This window comes from Podarcis muralis, chromosome 16 (assembly GCF_964188315.1).
Source record: "Podarcis muralis chromosome 16, rPodMur119.hap1.1, whole genome shotgun sequence".
Classification (NCBI taxonomy): domain Eukaryota; kingdom Metazoa; phylum Chordata; class Lepidosauria; order Squamata; family Lacertidae; genus Podarcis; species Podarcis muralis.
Window position 1 is genome coordinate 24,661,865 of NC_135670.1, and position 17,510 is coordinate 24,679,374.

The 17,510-nt window shown below is 48.1% G+C and overlaps 1 protein-coding gene across 1 annotated transcript in view; it reads right to left on the minus strand.

Moving 5' to 3' along the window:
* The window catches only part of POLE (DNA polymerase epsilon, catalytic subunit), a 52,125-nt gene that overhangs the window by 1,409 nt on the left and 33,206 nt on the right, over positions 1-17,510 (minus strand). Inside the window, exons 33-47 of the mRNA XM_028709151.2 lie at positions 15,603-15,743; positions 14,568-14,721; positions 14,366-14,472; positions 12,566-12,742; positions 11,454-11,677; positions 9,962-10,182; positions 8,691-8,895; positions 7,803-7,976; positions 6,027-6,152; positions 5,141-5,273; positions 4,258-4,450; positions 3,425-3,556; positions 2,254-2,447; positions 1,884-2,084; positions 839-964 (exon numbers count right to left, since the gene is read on the minus strand). Coding sequence (XP_028564984.2) covers positions 839-964; positions 1,884-2,084; positions 2,254-2,447; positions 3,425-3,556; positions 4,258-4,450; positions 5,141-5,273; positions 6,027-6,152; positions 7,803-7,976; positions 8,691-8,895; positions 9,962-10,182; positions 11,454-11,677; positions 12,566-12,742; positions 14,366-14,472; positions 14,568-14,721; positions 15,603-15,743 — 2,508 coding nt within the window. The remainder of the gene's footprint in view (positions 1-838; positions 965-1,883; positions 2,085-2,253; positions 2,448-3,424; positions 3,557-4,257; positions 4,451-5,140; positions 5,274-6,026; positions 6,153-7,802; positions 7,977-8,690; positions 8,896-9,961; positions 10,183-11,453; positions 11,678-12,565; positions 12,743-14,365; positions 14,473-14,567; positions 14,722-15,602; positions 15,744-17,510) is intronic.

The following is a 17,510-nucleotide window of genomic DNA, read 5'->3' on the forward strand; positions in this document are numbered from 1 at the left end:
GTCTGCCTCCCTGGTTCACACGCTGGCACTGCTGCCCCTTGCAGTGCTTGAGCCCTCCCTGCTGGGGAGCAGCCTCAACCTCTCCTCCAGCGCAGAACCACAAAGGACCAGGAGGCCCCACCTGCACACCTGCCAGAAAGAGAAACAGCCCCCCACCCCGCCCCGGCTTGGTGGGTCCAGATCATGGAATCACAGAGTTGGAAGGGTCCCACAGGGCCTTCTAGTTTAACTCCCTGCAATGCGCAGGACGTTGCAAAGGGCAGGATGAGATAAGGGGTGCACAGGAAGCTCTTGCAAAATTGCAGGTGTGAAACTGCATGACTGAACGCTTCCCCCGTATACTAGGGAGTTGTGCGTATGTGCCTTGCCTGTCTAGGTCAGCCTCTCCCATCTTCGTGTCCTCTAGATCACAGAATCGCAAGATTGAAGGTACCACCCCCCCACCCCCCCCGGATCATCTACCCCCTGCAATGCAGGAATCATGGCTAAAGAATTCCTGACAGATGTCCACCAATGGAATTTGTAGTCCAAAGCATTTGGAGAGCACCAGGTTGGGGAAGACTGGCGTGCATAGGTGTGCGCGCGTACACACACTTTTCTTTAAGATGTGCTAGTTCTCAATATGGAAATTGCACAGAGAAAACTTCTCCAGAACCCACCAAGCTTCAGCAGACCAGTCTCATTAAATGCCTGGCCCCTGGTCTAGCTTGTGTTTCAGCGCTATCTGGGGTCAGGAATCAAGGGGGCATGGGAAGGTTGCAGGAGCTCCCACTGTGGTTGAGGAGCCAAGTGGGGTTCTGCACAGGCAAGCTGGGAATTGCCTCTCGTCTCTCCTTACCAGATCTTGAAGGGTGAAGGCCATCAGCTTCTTCTGCAGGGCTTCCACCAGGGCCATCTCGATGGCATCCGAGTCGTATTGGGCCTGGCAGTTGGAGCAGGCCCAGGTAGGAAGCACAGAGCCATCCTGGGAGGGAAGGAGAAGAGAGAAAGCGATGACTGTGAGAGGGCTTAAAGTTGGACAAGCTGAGCAGGAATCCTAACCCTAACCCAACAGATTAAAAACAGAATAAAACATCAAACATTAAAAACTTCCCTAAACAGGGCTGCCTTTAGAAGTCTTCTAAAAGTCATATAGTTGTTTATTTCCTTGACATTTGATGGGAGGGCATTCCACAGGGCGGGCGCCACCACCGGAGCTGGACCTCAGGCTGAATGATGGAGGTGGAGACGCTCCTTCAGGTATACTGGGCCAAGGCTGTTTAGGGCTTTAAAGGTCAACACCTTGAATTGTGCTTGGAAACATACTGGGAGCCAATGTAGGTCTTTCAGGACCAGTGTTATATGGTATCGGCGGCCACTCCCAGTCACCAGTTTAGCTGCTGCATTCTGGATTAGTTGTAGTTTCCGGGTTACCTTCAAAGGTAGCCCCACGTAGAGCGCATTGCAGTAGTTCAAGCAGGAGATAACTAGAGCATGCAACACTCAGGTGAGACAGTCTGCGGGCAGGTAGGATCTTTAGCCTGTGTACCAGATGGACCTGGTAGACAGCTGCCCTGGACACAGAAATGACCTGCGCCCCCATGGACAGCTGTGAGTCTAAAATGACTCCCAGGCTGTGCACCTGGTCCTTCAAGGCACAGTTATGCCATTCAGGACCAGGGAGTCCTCCACACCCGCCCCCTGTCCCCCCAAAACAGTACTTCTGTCTTGTCAGGATTCAACCTCAGAGAGCCACTGCCACCCAGAGTAGACAGTATGGGGCTGCAAGGATAAACATCCTGAACAAAAGCAGAGAGGGGAGGCTGCATATTCTTCCATCGCCTGTTCTCTAAACTAAAAAGCACTGCTTTGGAGTCAATTGGCGATCACAACTTAGCTGGTACCTGAGAGAGGGCCGGGTCCTTGCAGAGGTCCAGGTCTCGGCAGAAGTTGCAGTTCCTGCAGATCATCTCTGGGATGACGTAAGAGCGACAGGGGTCCCGGAACTGGGCCTCTTCTGAGAACTCCCCCACTTCAATCAGGCGGAGCAGGTCCCGTTTCAGCTTGCTCACCTGGTTGGCGATGTTCGTGTCCAGAGACAATACCTTTGGGGGTGGGAGGGCAGAAGAGAAACAGCAGATGAGCCAACCGGGCTCTTACAGAGTGAGGTGGGAGGGGGCAGGAGAGAGAACAAGGCCCCATTGTGAGATCACAGTTCATCCGCCGCTGACATGGTCACAGCTGTCTCTCCCCTCTGCCTACAGTGATGCTCACCTTGCAGACGTACTTCACAAACTCCAGCGCCGGATTGTTGAGCATCAGATGGGAGCCGGGCAGAGCGGGGAACATCTCGGAGGGCTCCGTGGTCCGTCGGGAACCGGTCACCTTCTTCTGCACCTTCTGGGTGATGGTGAAGAAGCTCTGGGTGAGCTCGTTGGTGACGTACTCCTGGGAGAAGGTGATCATGCCTGAAGGGGCGGGAGAGAGGAAGAAGATGTATCTGAAAACGGGATGCTCAGCCAGCAAAGAAAATACCATATTTTTCCATGTATAGGACGACCCTTATTTTTTTTAACCCGAAATTAAGTTGCTTAGCTTTTATTGGGGGGGGGGTCACTTCCGCCAATTGCTCACCTGCCTGCCCACTGCTGCCGATCGGACACCTTGCCACAGCTGCCAATTGGCTACTCGCTTGCTGCCACCAACAACCCACCTGCCCTTCGCCTGACCAGTTGCCGCAGCCAATCGCCAGCAGGCCTTGCTGCAGCCACCAATCACCCGCCCAATCTCCTGCTTGCTGCTGCCATTAATTCTTTTTTTTTTTGTAAATATTTTTATTAATATTCAATTAAAAACATTCCAGTTAATAATAAATCAAATTGAATCTTGCCACATTAAAACATAAACAACAAAACCAATTATACATCTGAATTAAACAATTTCGGGGTGGGGGTGGGGGGCTGCTGCCATTAATCTGCATTTACTATCCGTGTATAAGACGACACCCAAATTTTGCCTATTTTTTTTTTAAAGCAAAAAGCATTGTCTTATACACAGAAAAATATGGTAAATAACAAAATCCCTATTTCACAGGTGGGGAAACCAAGACCTGGCCATAGTGATCTGCCTACCCCTTCAGGAAATTGTCCCTTTGTTTTAAATTGTGGATGTGGTTTTTTTTAAAAAATGTCAAAGTTACCTGCATGCACGAAACAGGAAGAAGCGGCGTGCCTAGCAGTCATAATTAAAAATACTTATAGAAAGTTGTTCAAAAGCCCTACCTATAAGGGTTTGGTCGGGCAGCAGAGGGAAATGGGAATTGGCCTAAGGTTACCTCCATCTCAATTAATTCACGGTGGAGGCAAGATTTGAGCCAGAGACCCCCAGGACTGGGCTATCTCACCCAAGGGTGCAGTTCCAGGGAGGGACATGGCTGGGTACTCACCAGGCATGACACCTGCCTCTCCCACAGGCTCCTGGGAGACCTGGCTGCTTGCTCGCCTCTTGATGGGGGTGCTCCCAGGAGCGCTCCGACGCATCTCTTCCTTCATGCTGTGGTAGACAGCAACGATGTATGCTGGGGAAATGGCAATGGAGTCATGAGAGGACAAGTAGAGACACGTTTGCCTCAAACTCTGCTTGCAGGGACCTCTCTGGCTCCTCCCAGCCCCACCTGCTTCACCCCCGTTTGTGAAAAAAATGGCGGCCACCTGAAGGGTCAAGCATATCCCCCCCCCCCCGCAAGCAACTGCTTTCCCCTAAGCAGGGCCTTCTTGGGAGCCACGGCATGAGCCTCCAGTTGTTTTTGGACTACAATTCCCATCATCCCTGACCGCTGGTCCTGCAAGCTAAGGATGATGGGTGTTGTAGTCCAAAAAACCCAAAAACAAACCACAGCTGGAGACCCAAGTTTGGGAAACCCTGTCATAGAGTGTCGGAAGAGGACCTGGAAAAACACAACCCAGGTCACTGGGTGATCCAGTTACTGCCTCTCAGCATCACCACGACCTCGCAGGGTTGTTGTGGGGGTTAAACGAGGGGGAGATCCATGTATCTTGAGTTCCTTGGATGGAAAGGTGGGAAATTATGCAGTAAACAAGCAAGAATGCAAGTCATAGGGGAAACAGGCAGTAAATGGGATCTGAGCAGACTCTGGGATGGTTGCAGAACTTGAGGGAGGAGAGGGGCTCTCAGCGCTAGAAGCAAAACCCTTTGTCCTCCCCCCCCAGGTAGGATTCAGCTTCAATCACTGGGGCAAACCTAGGAGCGCCTCCTCACCAGACACAATCATGAGGAAGTAATTCTGGCAGGAGGCTGCTTGGGGCAGATACTGCATGATGTTCCAATTGTTCTCCAGCAGTTCTTCCACACCATTGTCCTCTTCAGCCCCTTCTTCCTTCTCTTCTTCTTCTTCTTCCTCCTCCTCGCCTTCACTGCCTTCGACGGAGACTGCCTGTTTATCACTGATCCCCTGCAAGGAGGGGATGGAAGACAAGATGCCGACAGTCTGGCAAATGCCCTCTTCCCACTCGGTTTCTGGACCTGGGGCAGGGAACCTTTTCTCAGGCCAAGGGCCGCATTCGTTTCTGGGAAAGCTGCCGGGGGCCACATGGCAGTGGTGGGCAGGGCCAGAGGCAAAAGTGGGCGGAGCAATAGACTTCAAATAAATAAATAAATCTTTGTATAGTAGGCTAGTTGCTACAAACACAACTCCCTATCCTCCATTCAGAGAAGGAAGGGCAATGTTAGAGTTCAAGGACATATTCCAACCAGGGGGGGAAATTGGAGAGCGGTGTGTGGCTGGGGAAGAGCCCCAAGGGCCAAACAGAGAGGCTTGGAAGGCCATATTGGGCCCTTGGGCCAGGGGTTCCCCACCCCACCCCTGACCTCCTGCAGCCAGGAGATCCCAGGGGATCAAACACAGTGGGAACTCGGTTTTCGAGTGTCTCGGAAGCCGAACGTTTTCTGAACGCCAAAAACCCGGAAGTAATTGCTTCCGTTTTCGAATGTGCCTTGGAAGTTGAACGATTTTCACCACTGAAACTGAAATTCTCCCTTTGTGCTTCGGTTGTCAAACGTTTCGGAAGTCAGAACGGATTACGTCTGACAACCGAGGTACCACTGTACTCCCAAAATGCGCCTTCTTTGCTGGTTTTCTTACCTCCCCGTAGTGGATCTGGGACGGCACTTTGCCTTTGATCCCGCCGTAATTAGCTGGGTCCATCCACAGCAAGAACTCCCAGCAGCGCGAGAAAGAAATGGTCAAAGAGTGGAAGATTTCTCTCGAATGGATGCTGGAAGAGGAAGGAGGGTGAGCCATGCAGAATCTCTCAGGGAGGCAGAGAGAGAGAGAGCTCCCTCCGCAGCCCCAGATGGAGGCGTCAGGAGAACAGCCACAATGTGATTATGAGAAAAGCTCAGCCGCCAACTCCCTTGACCAGAAGCAAGTCCATTGTGTAGCACCCATGACCCTGAAGGGACAACAAGGCTACAAGGAGCATGGGCTGGCAAGTTCAGGGTGCCTTTATCATCCTCCCCATATTGAAAGAGAACTGGCATGGTGCAGTGGTTAGAGAGTTGGACTAGGAGCTGGGAGACCCAGGTTCAAATCCCCATGAAGCTCCTCAGCCTATCCTACCTCAAAGGGTTGTTGTGAAGGCTAAAGGAGGAGGAACAGAACTATTACCATTTTTTATGTGCTGTTAGCTGCCCAGAGTGGCTGGGGAAAGCCAGCCAGATGGGCAGCGTATAAAGAATGAAATGATGATGATGATGTATACCTCCTTGAGCTTCTTTGAGGAGAGGCAGGGTAAAATTACAACGAAATAGAAATAAAATGAAAAAGGTCAGCCTCCTTTCATGGTGGCTAACAAGTGGAAACCAATAAAGAACATAAGAAGGAACTTAATGGAGCGAAGGAGACTAAGGGGAGATTTAGATTAGGCACAAAGCCAAAAGGCACGTTTGAACACAGGGTCCTTCACCAGAAATTTGAACGTCAAAGGGGGTGGGGGGCAGGTGGACACTTGAAGGGGTTCTAGAAGCACCTGTTGGTTATGTACTCTACGTAGGCCAGGGCATCTTCGATGCGCCGCTTCTTGGTGCATAGGATGATGCGGTTGAAATTGGCGTAAACCACCGAGGAGCCGAGGCGCTTGAACTCTGCCACCAACCTGGGAGAAAAGAGAGAGTGGAAGGTGAAAAGGAAAGAGGAAAGGGGTAGCTGATGTTGCAGTTGTGGATGGATCTATGCTATGTACAAGTGGTGACCTGGGACAAAAATGTGGCATGCGCGTCTCTGACCCCCAAAAAGGAATGTGGATCTGATGCAGGGTTCCAGCCCTCCATAGGAAAGCGGCTCCTGTGGGCTTGCTCAGTGGAAAATTTAAGAGGCAAAAAGTCACCAGCCCCAAATCTGGTGGGTTTTTTTTTGGGGGGGGGGTGGAGGCTATATACTAGGGGTCCTGAGTCTGGAGAAAGGAAAAGATATCCCTCCCTCCTGAAACCGTCTGATACAGGGAAGGGAGTTTTAAACCTCATTATGCACCACCTCCCACAAATCTAATCCTCCTACTCCTGCTCTCTCTATAATTTTTGTTGTTATTGTTGGGGCGGGGGGGAAGGTTGTAAAAAAAAAAAAAAAAATCCCACCAGGTTGAGGTCCACCCAAACATGCTGATATTAACCTGCATATTTAACTTAAAAAGATGTACTGATGGTTATTATATATTTCATGAGAGTTGATGGTGGTTTTCATTTATTATTATTTCTTTTTCCATTCTTAAAAAAAAACGTATTTATGGTCCTTCTATTTTCCCTCCCCTCCCCTTTGTTAAATTTGCGCATAATGGTATGATACATAACATATGTTTTTAAAGAAAAAAAATTTGCACATCAGAAAGTTTGTAATGATAAAAAGGGATTGCTGAGCACGGCAGAGAGGCACCACCTAGTGGGCTAGTCCAGGATTACAGAAGCGAATAAGTTTTTGGATGTTTTTCACACCACCGGAAATCAACCAGCATTGCTTGGGAATTCATAGAAACATTTTTTGGGGGAACATTTCAGTCTGCCATCTTGATTCAGAATGGCACCTGAAGCAATACATCCACACATCAAAACTCTCTCTTCAATCCCAGGAAGAGATTGCACCAAATTGGGTGGTGAATATCTTCAGAGGTGTCTAAATCACTGCAATTCAGAATGGTTTGGGTCCACCACCTTGATTCAAAATGGCACCTGATGGGTGTCCAACCACAGCCAAAAAACAATCTCCTCCAAATTTGTGCCAAATTTGGCAATGGTATCTCAAGAGGAGGGAGAGGGGTGGCGCTGTGGGTTAAACCACAGAGCCTAGGGCTTGCCGATCAGAAGGTCGGCGGTTCGAATCCCCGCGACGGGGTGAGCTGCAGTTGCTCGGTCCCTGCTCCTGCCAACCTAGCAGTTTGAAAGCATGAAGTGCAAGTAGATAAATAGGTACAGCTCCGGCGGGAAGGTAAACGGCGTTTCCGTGTGCTGCTCTGGTTCGCCAGAAGCGGCTTAGTCATGCTGGCCACATGACCCAGAAGCTGTACGCCGGCTCCCTTGGCCAATAAAGCGAGATAAGCGCTGCAACCCCAGAGTCGGTCACGACTGGACCTAATGGTCAGGGGTCCCTTTACCTTTTTATCTCAAGAGGCATCTGAATGCGAAGAGGAGAGAGGAACAAACCACTCCCCAAAAGGTACAATAGGCAAGTTGGCTGTCTATATTTTTTATACACACACACACACACACACACACACACACACACACACACACAAAAAAGAGAGATATGGACTCACTGGAGGAAGAGCTTCTTCATCATGCTGTGCAACATGCGGTGCAAGGCAGGATCGTAGAGCAGCGAAGTCGGGGAGCGCAGCCAGCGGTAGAAATGAATCACCTGGTTGTCGGCGTAGACGTTGTGGTACTGCGTGATCTCCTTCACCCAGCCGACCACCACGCTCTTCAAGACCCTGCGAGTGAGCAGAAAGGTGGAAGCTGGCCACTAGATCTACAGAGCTGCAACTAGAAATCCCACAAACCCAAGCAATTACTCTTCTGACGCCATTGCTGCTTTTCACCGCACTGTCTGCCTGTTCTTCTATTTTCCTCCGATGAGAAGTATCCAAAACCAAAAAGGTGGTTGATTATTTCCTCCCCCCTCCCAAACCCTTTTTCCTTTTGTGCTGCATCTTATCAAATTGGAAGTCTGAGGGTCCCTTAAAAAACCCAAACACCTTTCCTTTTAAGCTACAGTGGTACCTCGGTTCTCGAACTTAATCTGTTCTGGGAGTCCGTTCGACTCCCAAAACCAAGGTGTGGCTTCCAATTGGCTGCAGGAGCTCCCTGCAGTCAAGTGGAAGCCGTGCTGGATGTTCGGCTTCCGAAAAACGTTCGCAAGCCGAAACACTTACTCCCAGGTTTGTGGCGTTTAGGAGCCAAAACGTACGAGTACCAAGACATTTGAGAACCAAGGCACAACTGTATTTGTAAGCAGTTCTGGGAGGCTTTTACGGCTGAAGAACAGGATTTTTTTTTTCATTTTTAAAAAAACCTATAATCTCCCAAGCCTATAGCAGTCTGGAGGGCCAGGGGGGTGGGATCCCTCACATATTCCACCACCGGGGGTGGCCGGCTTGTGGGGGAGAGTTGCAGGATTCCCTGCAAAGCCAAGCCACGGGCCAGACCTGAACGTGTTGGAGCAGAGGGCTGTTTCGTCGTAGCTGGCCAGGGTGCTGGCTGCCTGGTTCCCCGTGACCATGTCCTCCAGCGACGCCGGCTGGATCACGTCAAAGCTGATGCACATACTGGAGGCCCCCTCCATGTCGTTGACGTGATGCGACTGCAGGACGGTGTTCACTGCCAGGCTTTGAATGTCGAGCTCCACGCAGACTGCAGTGAAAAGAGTGAGAAAGGGTCCTGGGTTCAAGGGCAGGAAAGCCCAGCGCTGCATCACAAACCCTGGCCAAAAGGAACATCACCATCCCAAGGGGAAAGGCTTGCTATGAATGAAGACCTCTGACTACTAGAAACTAGAAGGGAAGCTAAATAAATAAATAAATAAATAAATAAATAAATAAATAAAAATAATAATAATTTATTATTTATACCCTGCCCATCTAGCTGGGTTTCCCCAGCCACTCTGGGCGGCTTCCAACAGGAGATTAAAAATACATTAAAACATCAGTCATTAAAAAAACCTCCCTAAACAGGGCTGCCTTCAGATGTCTTCTAAATGTCATTTACAGTCGTACCTCGGGTTAAGTACTTAATTCGTTCCGGAGGTCCGTTCTTAACCTAAAACTGTTCTTAACCTGAAGCACCACTTTAGCTGATGGGGCCTCCGGCTGCCACTGTGTTGCCGGAGCACGATTTCTGTCCTCATCCTGAAGCATAGTTCTTAACCCGAGGTACTATTTCTGGGTTAGCGGAGTCCGTAACCTGAAGCATATGTAACCTGAGGTACCACTGTAGTTGCTTATTCTTTTGACATCTGATGGGAGGGCGTTCCACAGGTCGGGTGCCACTACTGAGAAGGCCCTCTGCCTGGTTCCCTGTAACCTCTCACTTCTCGCAGTGAGGGAACCGCCAGAAGGCCCTTGGCACTGGACCTCAGTGTCCGGGTTGGATGATGGGGGTGGAGACGCTCCTTCAGGTATACAGGATGGCATATTGTCATTTGGGAGATGGCGATTACTGAGAAACTTCAAGCGACCAGAGTCCAAGAAAAAGAAAACAGAGACTTTCATGGTGAACTGTTTGCCATGTATTCAACATATGAACAATGACTCTGCAGGACAAATTGGACGTCCGCATTCCATGATACGTTCTTATGGTAACGCCTTCCTTAATGCTGGTATTAGCAACCCTCAGAGACTCGTCAGGTCATCTTCTAATATTCTGTTTGAATATTTGAACACCCATGGAGCAGAGAACTGCAGTCCCGTCTTTCCCTCACCTGTGGAATAGCAGCCCGGGTTATTGATCTCGACGGAGACCCTCTCGTCGAACTCCATGACCAGGCGGCTGTCGTCTGCCTCCTTGCCCCCCAGGTCCGGGCGGGAGGTGGGAGAGAGCCACAGGAGGTGGTTGTGGCGGTGGAGGTGGCGGGAGAAGAAGAGGTCTGTGCCAAAGGTGGAGATGTCGTCAGGGAGGTTCCCGATGGGGATGTGGTAGTACCTGGGCAGAAGAGAGGGGTGGAACGGGGAGAAGACGACCTTCAGAACATCAGCCAGAAGCAGGATTGGAACTGCAGAAACAGACTAACTGCCTTAACCTGGACTTTTGTCAGGAACTCGGCATACTGATTCAGCTGCCACCACCACGGCCTGCACATCTCACCCTTCTAACTTAACCAGTGCTTTCCCCCTTGAAAAACAGGTGCCAGGTTTCACCATGAAGTTGTTACAGGAATTGCCACACTTTTTTAACAACAACAAAAAAGGAGGTGCTGATACTGTGTGTCCTGGAGTACACCCTGAAAAAAAAGCACTAAACTTACTGAATTTATCGCTCTATAGGACACACCTTTTCCCCTCCAAAAATGAAGGGGAAATGTGTGTGCGTCCTATGGAGCGAATGCAGGGGGGAGGCAGGCAGGAAAAGCCCGCAAAAGGCTCTTGCGGGAGGTGGGGGCATTGCGGGAAGGGGCGCTCCTGTGGGCTTTTGCGGGAAGGGTGGGCAGAGAGGGGGAGAATTTTTTTTTCTTGTTCTCCCCCTCTAAAACAAGGTGCATCCTATGGTCGGGTGCGTCCTTTAGAGCGAAAAATACGGTAACTATGAAAGTTAGAGATCAAGAAAAGGTAGATTTAATGCAGGAGTGGGAACCTTTTGTTGAATATTTAAAGAACTACTGTACACATGCTAGAATGTACTTAGGATTTGTTTTTGTTTAAAAGTTTTTATTTATACTTCTCAAATTTATACTTTTCATTAATTTTACAATCATGTCAACATTTCTGACTCCCTTCCCCCTCTTTCTGCGTTTCCTTAAATTTATTTTTTAATATCTTCTGCATATCCAAATTCATTTAATTTGCCCATTTAATTATCTTCTTTAAATATAAACTCTTATGAAACTGCAGGTTATTACAACAATCCTGCCGATGTTTTTATCTGTTTGCAATTCATCTGTAAATATTCAATAAACCGTTTCCATTCCTCTGTAAAAAGTTTGTCATCTTGATTTCTTATAAAATGCATGTAGGATTTGAATGAAGAACAGTAGTTAACTATAATGTGGGAAAGGCAAGGCACAGAATAGCTACAATATGCAGCAAATTTAGAAATTACGGGGGCAACCATAGAGGGGAAGTTGAACGAGAAATGGATGTGTATTTGGAAGTTTGACCATCTTGTAAACTTTTGGAATTTAGAAATAAAATATAAAATAAAAACAAGACCCTTGCCGTTTCCCAGAACCCGTGTGCCTGTGCCGCTGCCTGTCCCACCTGCTCATCTCAAAGGCCTGAGAAAGGCAGGTGTCCAAGCTGAGGTAGCGCCGGATCATGTGCCGCGCAGCATGGCGCTGCCAGTCCAGGATGCTGTAGTTGACGTCGTCGGCCACCTGGACGGGAACCAGCGGGAACTCCTCCAAGACGGGCATCCCTCCGACCAGCCTCTTCAGGTCCCAATTGGACTGCACGGCAATGAGGGTGGGGCCCCGGCGCTCGTCCTGAGAGAGGGAGGGAGACAGCAGGTGAAGGAAAAGGACGGTGGTGTAAGGTAGGACGGTGCCCTCAAGGGATGCGGGCAGGGGATTTCCCAAGAGCTGGCACCAGGGTGGATAAAAATCAAGAAAATCGGATTTTTAAAATTTAAATCGGATTTTAAAAATAAAATACTTTTGGAAGAAAAATCTTTCCAAAGATAGTTTTCTATTTACGTTACATTATAGTCTAAAGGCTATTCATCAGGAAAGAAGGATTTGTGCTTGCTAAAACTCAATCTAAGCTTCTTTTTTTAACCACATCAGCTAACAAACATGGATATATATGGTATCATGTTATTATTTTAGTTAACTAAATGGTTTAAATTGTTATTAAGGAAATTGTTATTGGGAGATTTTTTTTTCCTCAATAAAGTACAGCAGAAAAGTTGTCCAAATATAAACAGTTAACTTATTAAACCTCATAATAATTTCATAATTTTTGGTCTATGTATTTCGAATAGTATAACCAAAAGCTACTCTGAAAATTTATTGTTCCAAAAATGAAACCTTCATCTGGTTGTAAATATTAAGATTATAACCAGCAAGAATGAGTCTATCTGTAAAAAAACAATTTAAATCAAGTCTTACTTACTAGTGATTTAAATCATGATTTAAATCGATTTGATTTAAATCGAATCCACCCTGGCTGGCAGCAAGCAGGGCTAGCTTTAGGGTGCCCACACTGAGTGCCACACTGCAGGGGGCACCACAAAAGTGCTGGAAAATGGATTGCAAGAGGCGGGCACTGAATTTTAGCGCCGCTGGAATTGGGAGAGCTCCAAGTCTGCCACTGCTGGGGGGCTCAGGGTTGGCTAAGGAACGGAGGGGAGAGCTGGATTTTGCTGCTGTTACCTTGTAGCCCAGCAGGAGGCGCTGGATGGCCCTGCAGACGGTCTTGAGGTCTGTCTCCGCTCGCACCTCGAAGGCGTGCTTGTTGGGCGGAAGGAGCTCCTCGCCCACCTTCGCCACCATGGCGCTGTGCTCCGCCGAGTACATGTTGTTGAGGTTGGGCATCTGGTTGCTCCGCACCTGCAGCAGAGGGGAGAGAAGGATGCTGGAGACACAGCTGCAGGTAAAGATCTGGCTCTGTGAAACCATCTGGATGAAAGGACCCTCAGGCAGGGAAGCCGAGGAATCTGCAGCTGCCAACCGGGCTTCTAAAACCGCAGAACCCAATACCCGTAGAAACCCGATTTCCCCCTTTTTAAAAATAAGTATTTTTTACTCATTTTTGCCTTCAACAATTATCATCACAATTAAATAATATACATATAAGATTCTCTGAATCCCCGGACTTCCCTCCATCGTTATTCTTTTCCAACTGGATCTTATAATGTCGGCTTTATTTTCTTAATACAGTCAAACCTCGAATGTAATCCATTCCGGAAGCCCATTCGGTTTCTGAAATGTTTGACAACTGAGGTGCAGCTTCTGAATGGCTGCAGGAGCTTCCCTGCATTCAAGCGGAAGAAGCGTTGGACGTTCGGCTTCTGAAAAGCGTTCGAAAATCAGAGCATTTACTTTTGGGTTTGCGGCATTTGGGAGCCAAAATGTTCCAAAAAGGAGGTGTTCAGGAGCCAAGGTTTGTCTGTACTCCATTCTCACCATAGTTCTCACTGTGTTTTCTAAAATCCTGCCAATGTTTTTAATTGTTTACAGTGTTCTTTTAAATAAAATTTAAAAAAGATTGGGGAAAATTTATAAGTTATTATCAGAACCCTGATTTCCACCCAGCTAAAACAGTCCATTCTGAGCTGAGCTGAGCTGAGCACAGATCATTATGTGAATGTGGGTTTTTTTCATGAACTGAATGGAAGACTATGAGACCTGGGGGTGGCGAGAAAGTGTGTGAATCCAGCGGTTTGTTTTTGGTTGTTAGCTTGTTAATGTCGTTCGTATCGTTTTTTGGATTACGAGTGCTGTAATGCTTTGAGAATTTTACAATGTGACTTTTCTTGCGGTTGTGCTGTTTAATCGTGCTTTATAGAAGGGAGTCGTTTTACTGAGGATTTGTTATTTTTTTATATACAGTGGTACCTCAGTTCTTGAACGTAATCAGTTCCGGAAAATCGTTCAAGTTCTGAAACGTTCGAAAACCGAGGCGCAAAGGGCTGTCTGCAAATTCAATTGAGAAAATGGAAAAACACGCAGTGCAAGCCGTTCGACTTCTGAGGTGCATTCGAAAACGGGAGCATCTACTTCCGGGTTTTCGGCGTCCGGATGCTGAAACGTTCATCAACGTTTGAAAACCGAGGTATCACTGTATACAACTTATGTTGCAATTGTGATGTTCTGCTATGTTGATATTTACTGTACGCGAGTCGCTTTGTGACTCACGTGAGTGAAAAAGTGGCGTAGAAATATAATACAGTGGTACCTCAAGTTACATACGCTTCAGGTTACAGACTCTGCTAACCCAGAAATAGTACTTCAGGTTAAGAACTTTGCTTCAGGCTGAGAACAGAAATCGTGCTCCGGCAGCGCGGCAGCAGCAGGAGGCCCCATTAGCTAAAATGGTGCTTCAGGTTAAGAACAGTTTCAGGTTAAGAACAGACTTCCGGAACGAATTAAGCACTTAACCCGAGGTACCACTGAAAGGACAATGTTTCAACGAGTGTCAGCAAGCCCCACCCCCCTGGCCTCCGACCTTACCGTGTCAAGAACAAAAACAGACGCCTTCCGCTGAGATGGGATGAAGAGGCCAAACAGTGCCTTGTTGCCTTGGGAGTTGTGGTACAGGTAGATGTGCCGGATGCTACCTAAACAGACACGGAACAGAGCCTCGCGTTAGAGAGCAGGAACTGCCTTCCCAGTTCTTGCCAGCCACCTGAGTATCGGGGGCGAGTCTTCTTACCTGGCTCCAGGTAGCTGAACTGGGCCAGGGACCGCATCTCGAGGTGCTCCAGGTTGAAGGTTTCAGCCTCCCGGCCGGTGAGGTGCCTCACCAAGTTCCTGTTGACCATGCACACGCAGCCCAGGCGGATCAGGGCCCGCAGAAGTAATGGGATCTGGGCAGGGAGGAGAAGAGGAACCAGAGGTTACACCAGGGGTGAGAAGGACTGGCAAATCTTCTGGCAAGGTAGGATCTACTGATAGATTTCCGGGTATGATCTGAAGTCGACCAGCAAGGGTATCTGGCCCAGAGCTTTTTTTCTGGAGGCACTCAAGGGTATACAGTACCCTTTTATTCTTCTTCATTTTCTAGAAGCGCTGTCTGGCTCCCTTTGGTTTTTAAAAACCCACAGTGCGAGAACTGAAGTTACAGGAAACCAGGGTGGATAAAAATCAATGCTGTTTTTTAAAAAGAAGATCCAAAAAAATCATTTTTTAAAAATTAAAATTGGATTTATTTAAATTTAAATTGGATTTAACCATAGTGAACTACTCAGAGCAATATGCTCCATGCTGCTGCCTCAGGGGTTTCCGAAGGAAAGCCAAGGAGGATGCTGAATGCAGCAGATTTCACCTGTGGCCTCTGCCCAGGTAGAGGATTTTGAAACGAGAAGCCTGAAAAGACCCATTTACGGAAGGCAAGTGAAGGGAAAGAATAAATGACACAGATGGTAGTATTTTCAATTCAACTTCAAGTCTCAAAAGAAAGAAAAAGGGGTTCTAGCCAATTCTACTCTGAGTATACCCTCCGAAATTACTATATTACCTGCCCTTCACCCTAAGGTCTCAGGGCAGGTCACATTAAAACACAAAAAATCATTTAAAACAATTATAATCACAGGAATAAGGCGGGTCTTATATATATACACCTCAAGGGTCAATTGTGTCCATTGAGTCTACTTGGAGTTGGACTAGCATGGGGTGAAACCGTACGTCTCATCCCCAGACCTAGGTCTCCCCTTTCCCCGCATCGGACCAGCCAAAGGGAGATAGTTACCTGGGTCTCGTACACCCCCTCTATATCTGGGGCAGAGAGGCTGGCGTTGATTTCGTTGATGTGCTCCTGGTACATTTCCTCGGGCACAGAGTACTCATAGAGGTTGTAAACCAAGTTGGAGCGAGGAAGGATCCTGTTTACCTGCAGAGATGATAACAAGGACTCAGGTGAGACCCCCCCTCAAGTCTATCTGCACCTGTTTTTACCATGTGGGGCACAGATGCGTGGGAACAACCACACTCTCCTTTCCTTGTCATAGTAGTTCTGGGTCAACTGGCAACTCTGCCCCAGAATTCTAGACATCTCTCACTGGCTTCAAAGGAAAAGCCTTTCGCTTTTGGACTAACCTGGCTCTGAGTTGCCCCAAAAGTCATTTGCAGTCAATCTACAGCATACAAAGGCATTATAACTCTCGAATACTTCGTTGTTTATTTAATAGGTCTATATATTGCCTTTCCTCCAGTGAGCACAAGGTGATGTTCATGATTCTTCCCCTCACCGTTTCATCCGCAAAACAGCCCTGTGAGGTAGGCTAGCCTGAGAGGCAGTGACTGGCTCACAGTCACCCACTGAGCTTCAGGGAGTGGCTTCGGATAACCCAGTCAGATGGGCAGGGTACAAAAATAAAATAAAATAAAATAAAATAAAATAAAAAATAAAATAAAATAAAATAAAATAAAAAAATTTTTTTTTGGCTGAGTGAGGACTTAAACCCTGGTCTCCCAAGCAAGTAGCCTGACACTCTAACCACGACACCATACAGGCCCTCATTTTGTCCGACATACAAATCTTCATACTGAGCATTTTGAGTAAAACCTGGTTTTAAGAAGCATTTCGCTTGTTCTAAAAGGGAGGGAAAAAATATTTCACAGGAGTTCTTCTTGCCTTCTGGTATTCCACATTTCTCTCTCTGAAAAAACGAAGTTTTCAGTGTAAAAGGAAAAAGTTATAGGATGAATATTGATCCAGAGCAGATTCCAATGTATAGTTAGCAGAGTAAAAACTTAAACAGGATTCCCAAAAAATAGACCAGAGGCTCCATCAAAGCTTTACTGCTACTGAAGGCAAATGAGCATAATGGTCAGAAATCCAATGCACTCAGGATTGGCACTGTCATAAGAAATCCAGTTGCAGCAGACTTAACTTAAACTTACAATAACTTATAATAAGTCACCACACCAGAAGGAAATAGATAGAAAGAGAAAGTGAAACCCAGGCTCCTTCTGGCCTTACTTTTATAGTCAGCATGACTTTGACAAAAAGGATAAGAGAACTATGTAGTTTAAACCAGCTGTACTCAGCTTCTCTGAAGGTAAAGTGGTGCCTCGCAAGACGAAATTAATTCATTCTGTGCGTTTCTTCGTCTTGCGGTTTTTTCGTCTTGCGAAGCACGGATGCACCCTGGTACTGTATTATGAACATTATTACAGTACTCCTTTTATAATGGGATAGCGGGCAAAGCACAAAGCGGGTCGCTCCCCAGCAGGAGGAGTTTCCCCAGCCTGGAGGATCTGTTGCCGGGAAGAGGCAAAGACACTCCCTCCCACCTCCCCACAAAAACAGCCCCCCTTCCTCTGTTGCCAAGCCTTGCCGCGTCTTCGCTCCGCCAAACCGCGTCCCACATCAAAGCCCCAGCCCGCTCCTCTCCCTCTCTCTCCACGAGGTGCCAAAGGAAGTTCGAGCCCAGGAACCGAGGGCGGACGCACGAAGCGCCCGGCGTGGACTCTCCCTTGCTCCCCCCGTTACCTTGCGCCACGCTGCCGGGCTCCCCACAGTCTCGGCAGCTGCTCCCGGCTTCTTCCCACCCCCGCAAAGGCGCCTTCGCGGCGGCCCAAGCGCAGTGGACGCCTCCTCCTCCTTGGTCCCCCTCCTCCTGCCTTCGCGCAGTTAGGCGGCGCAGAGACCCAG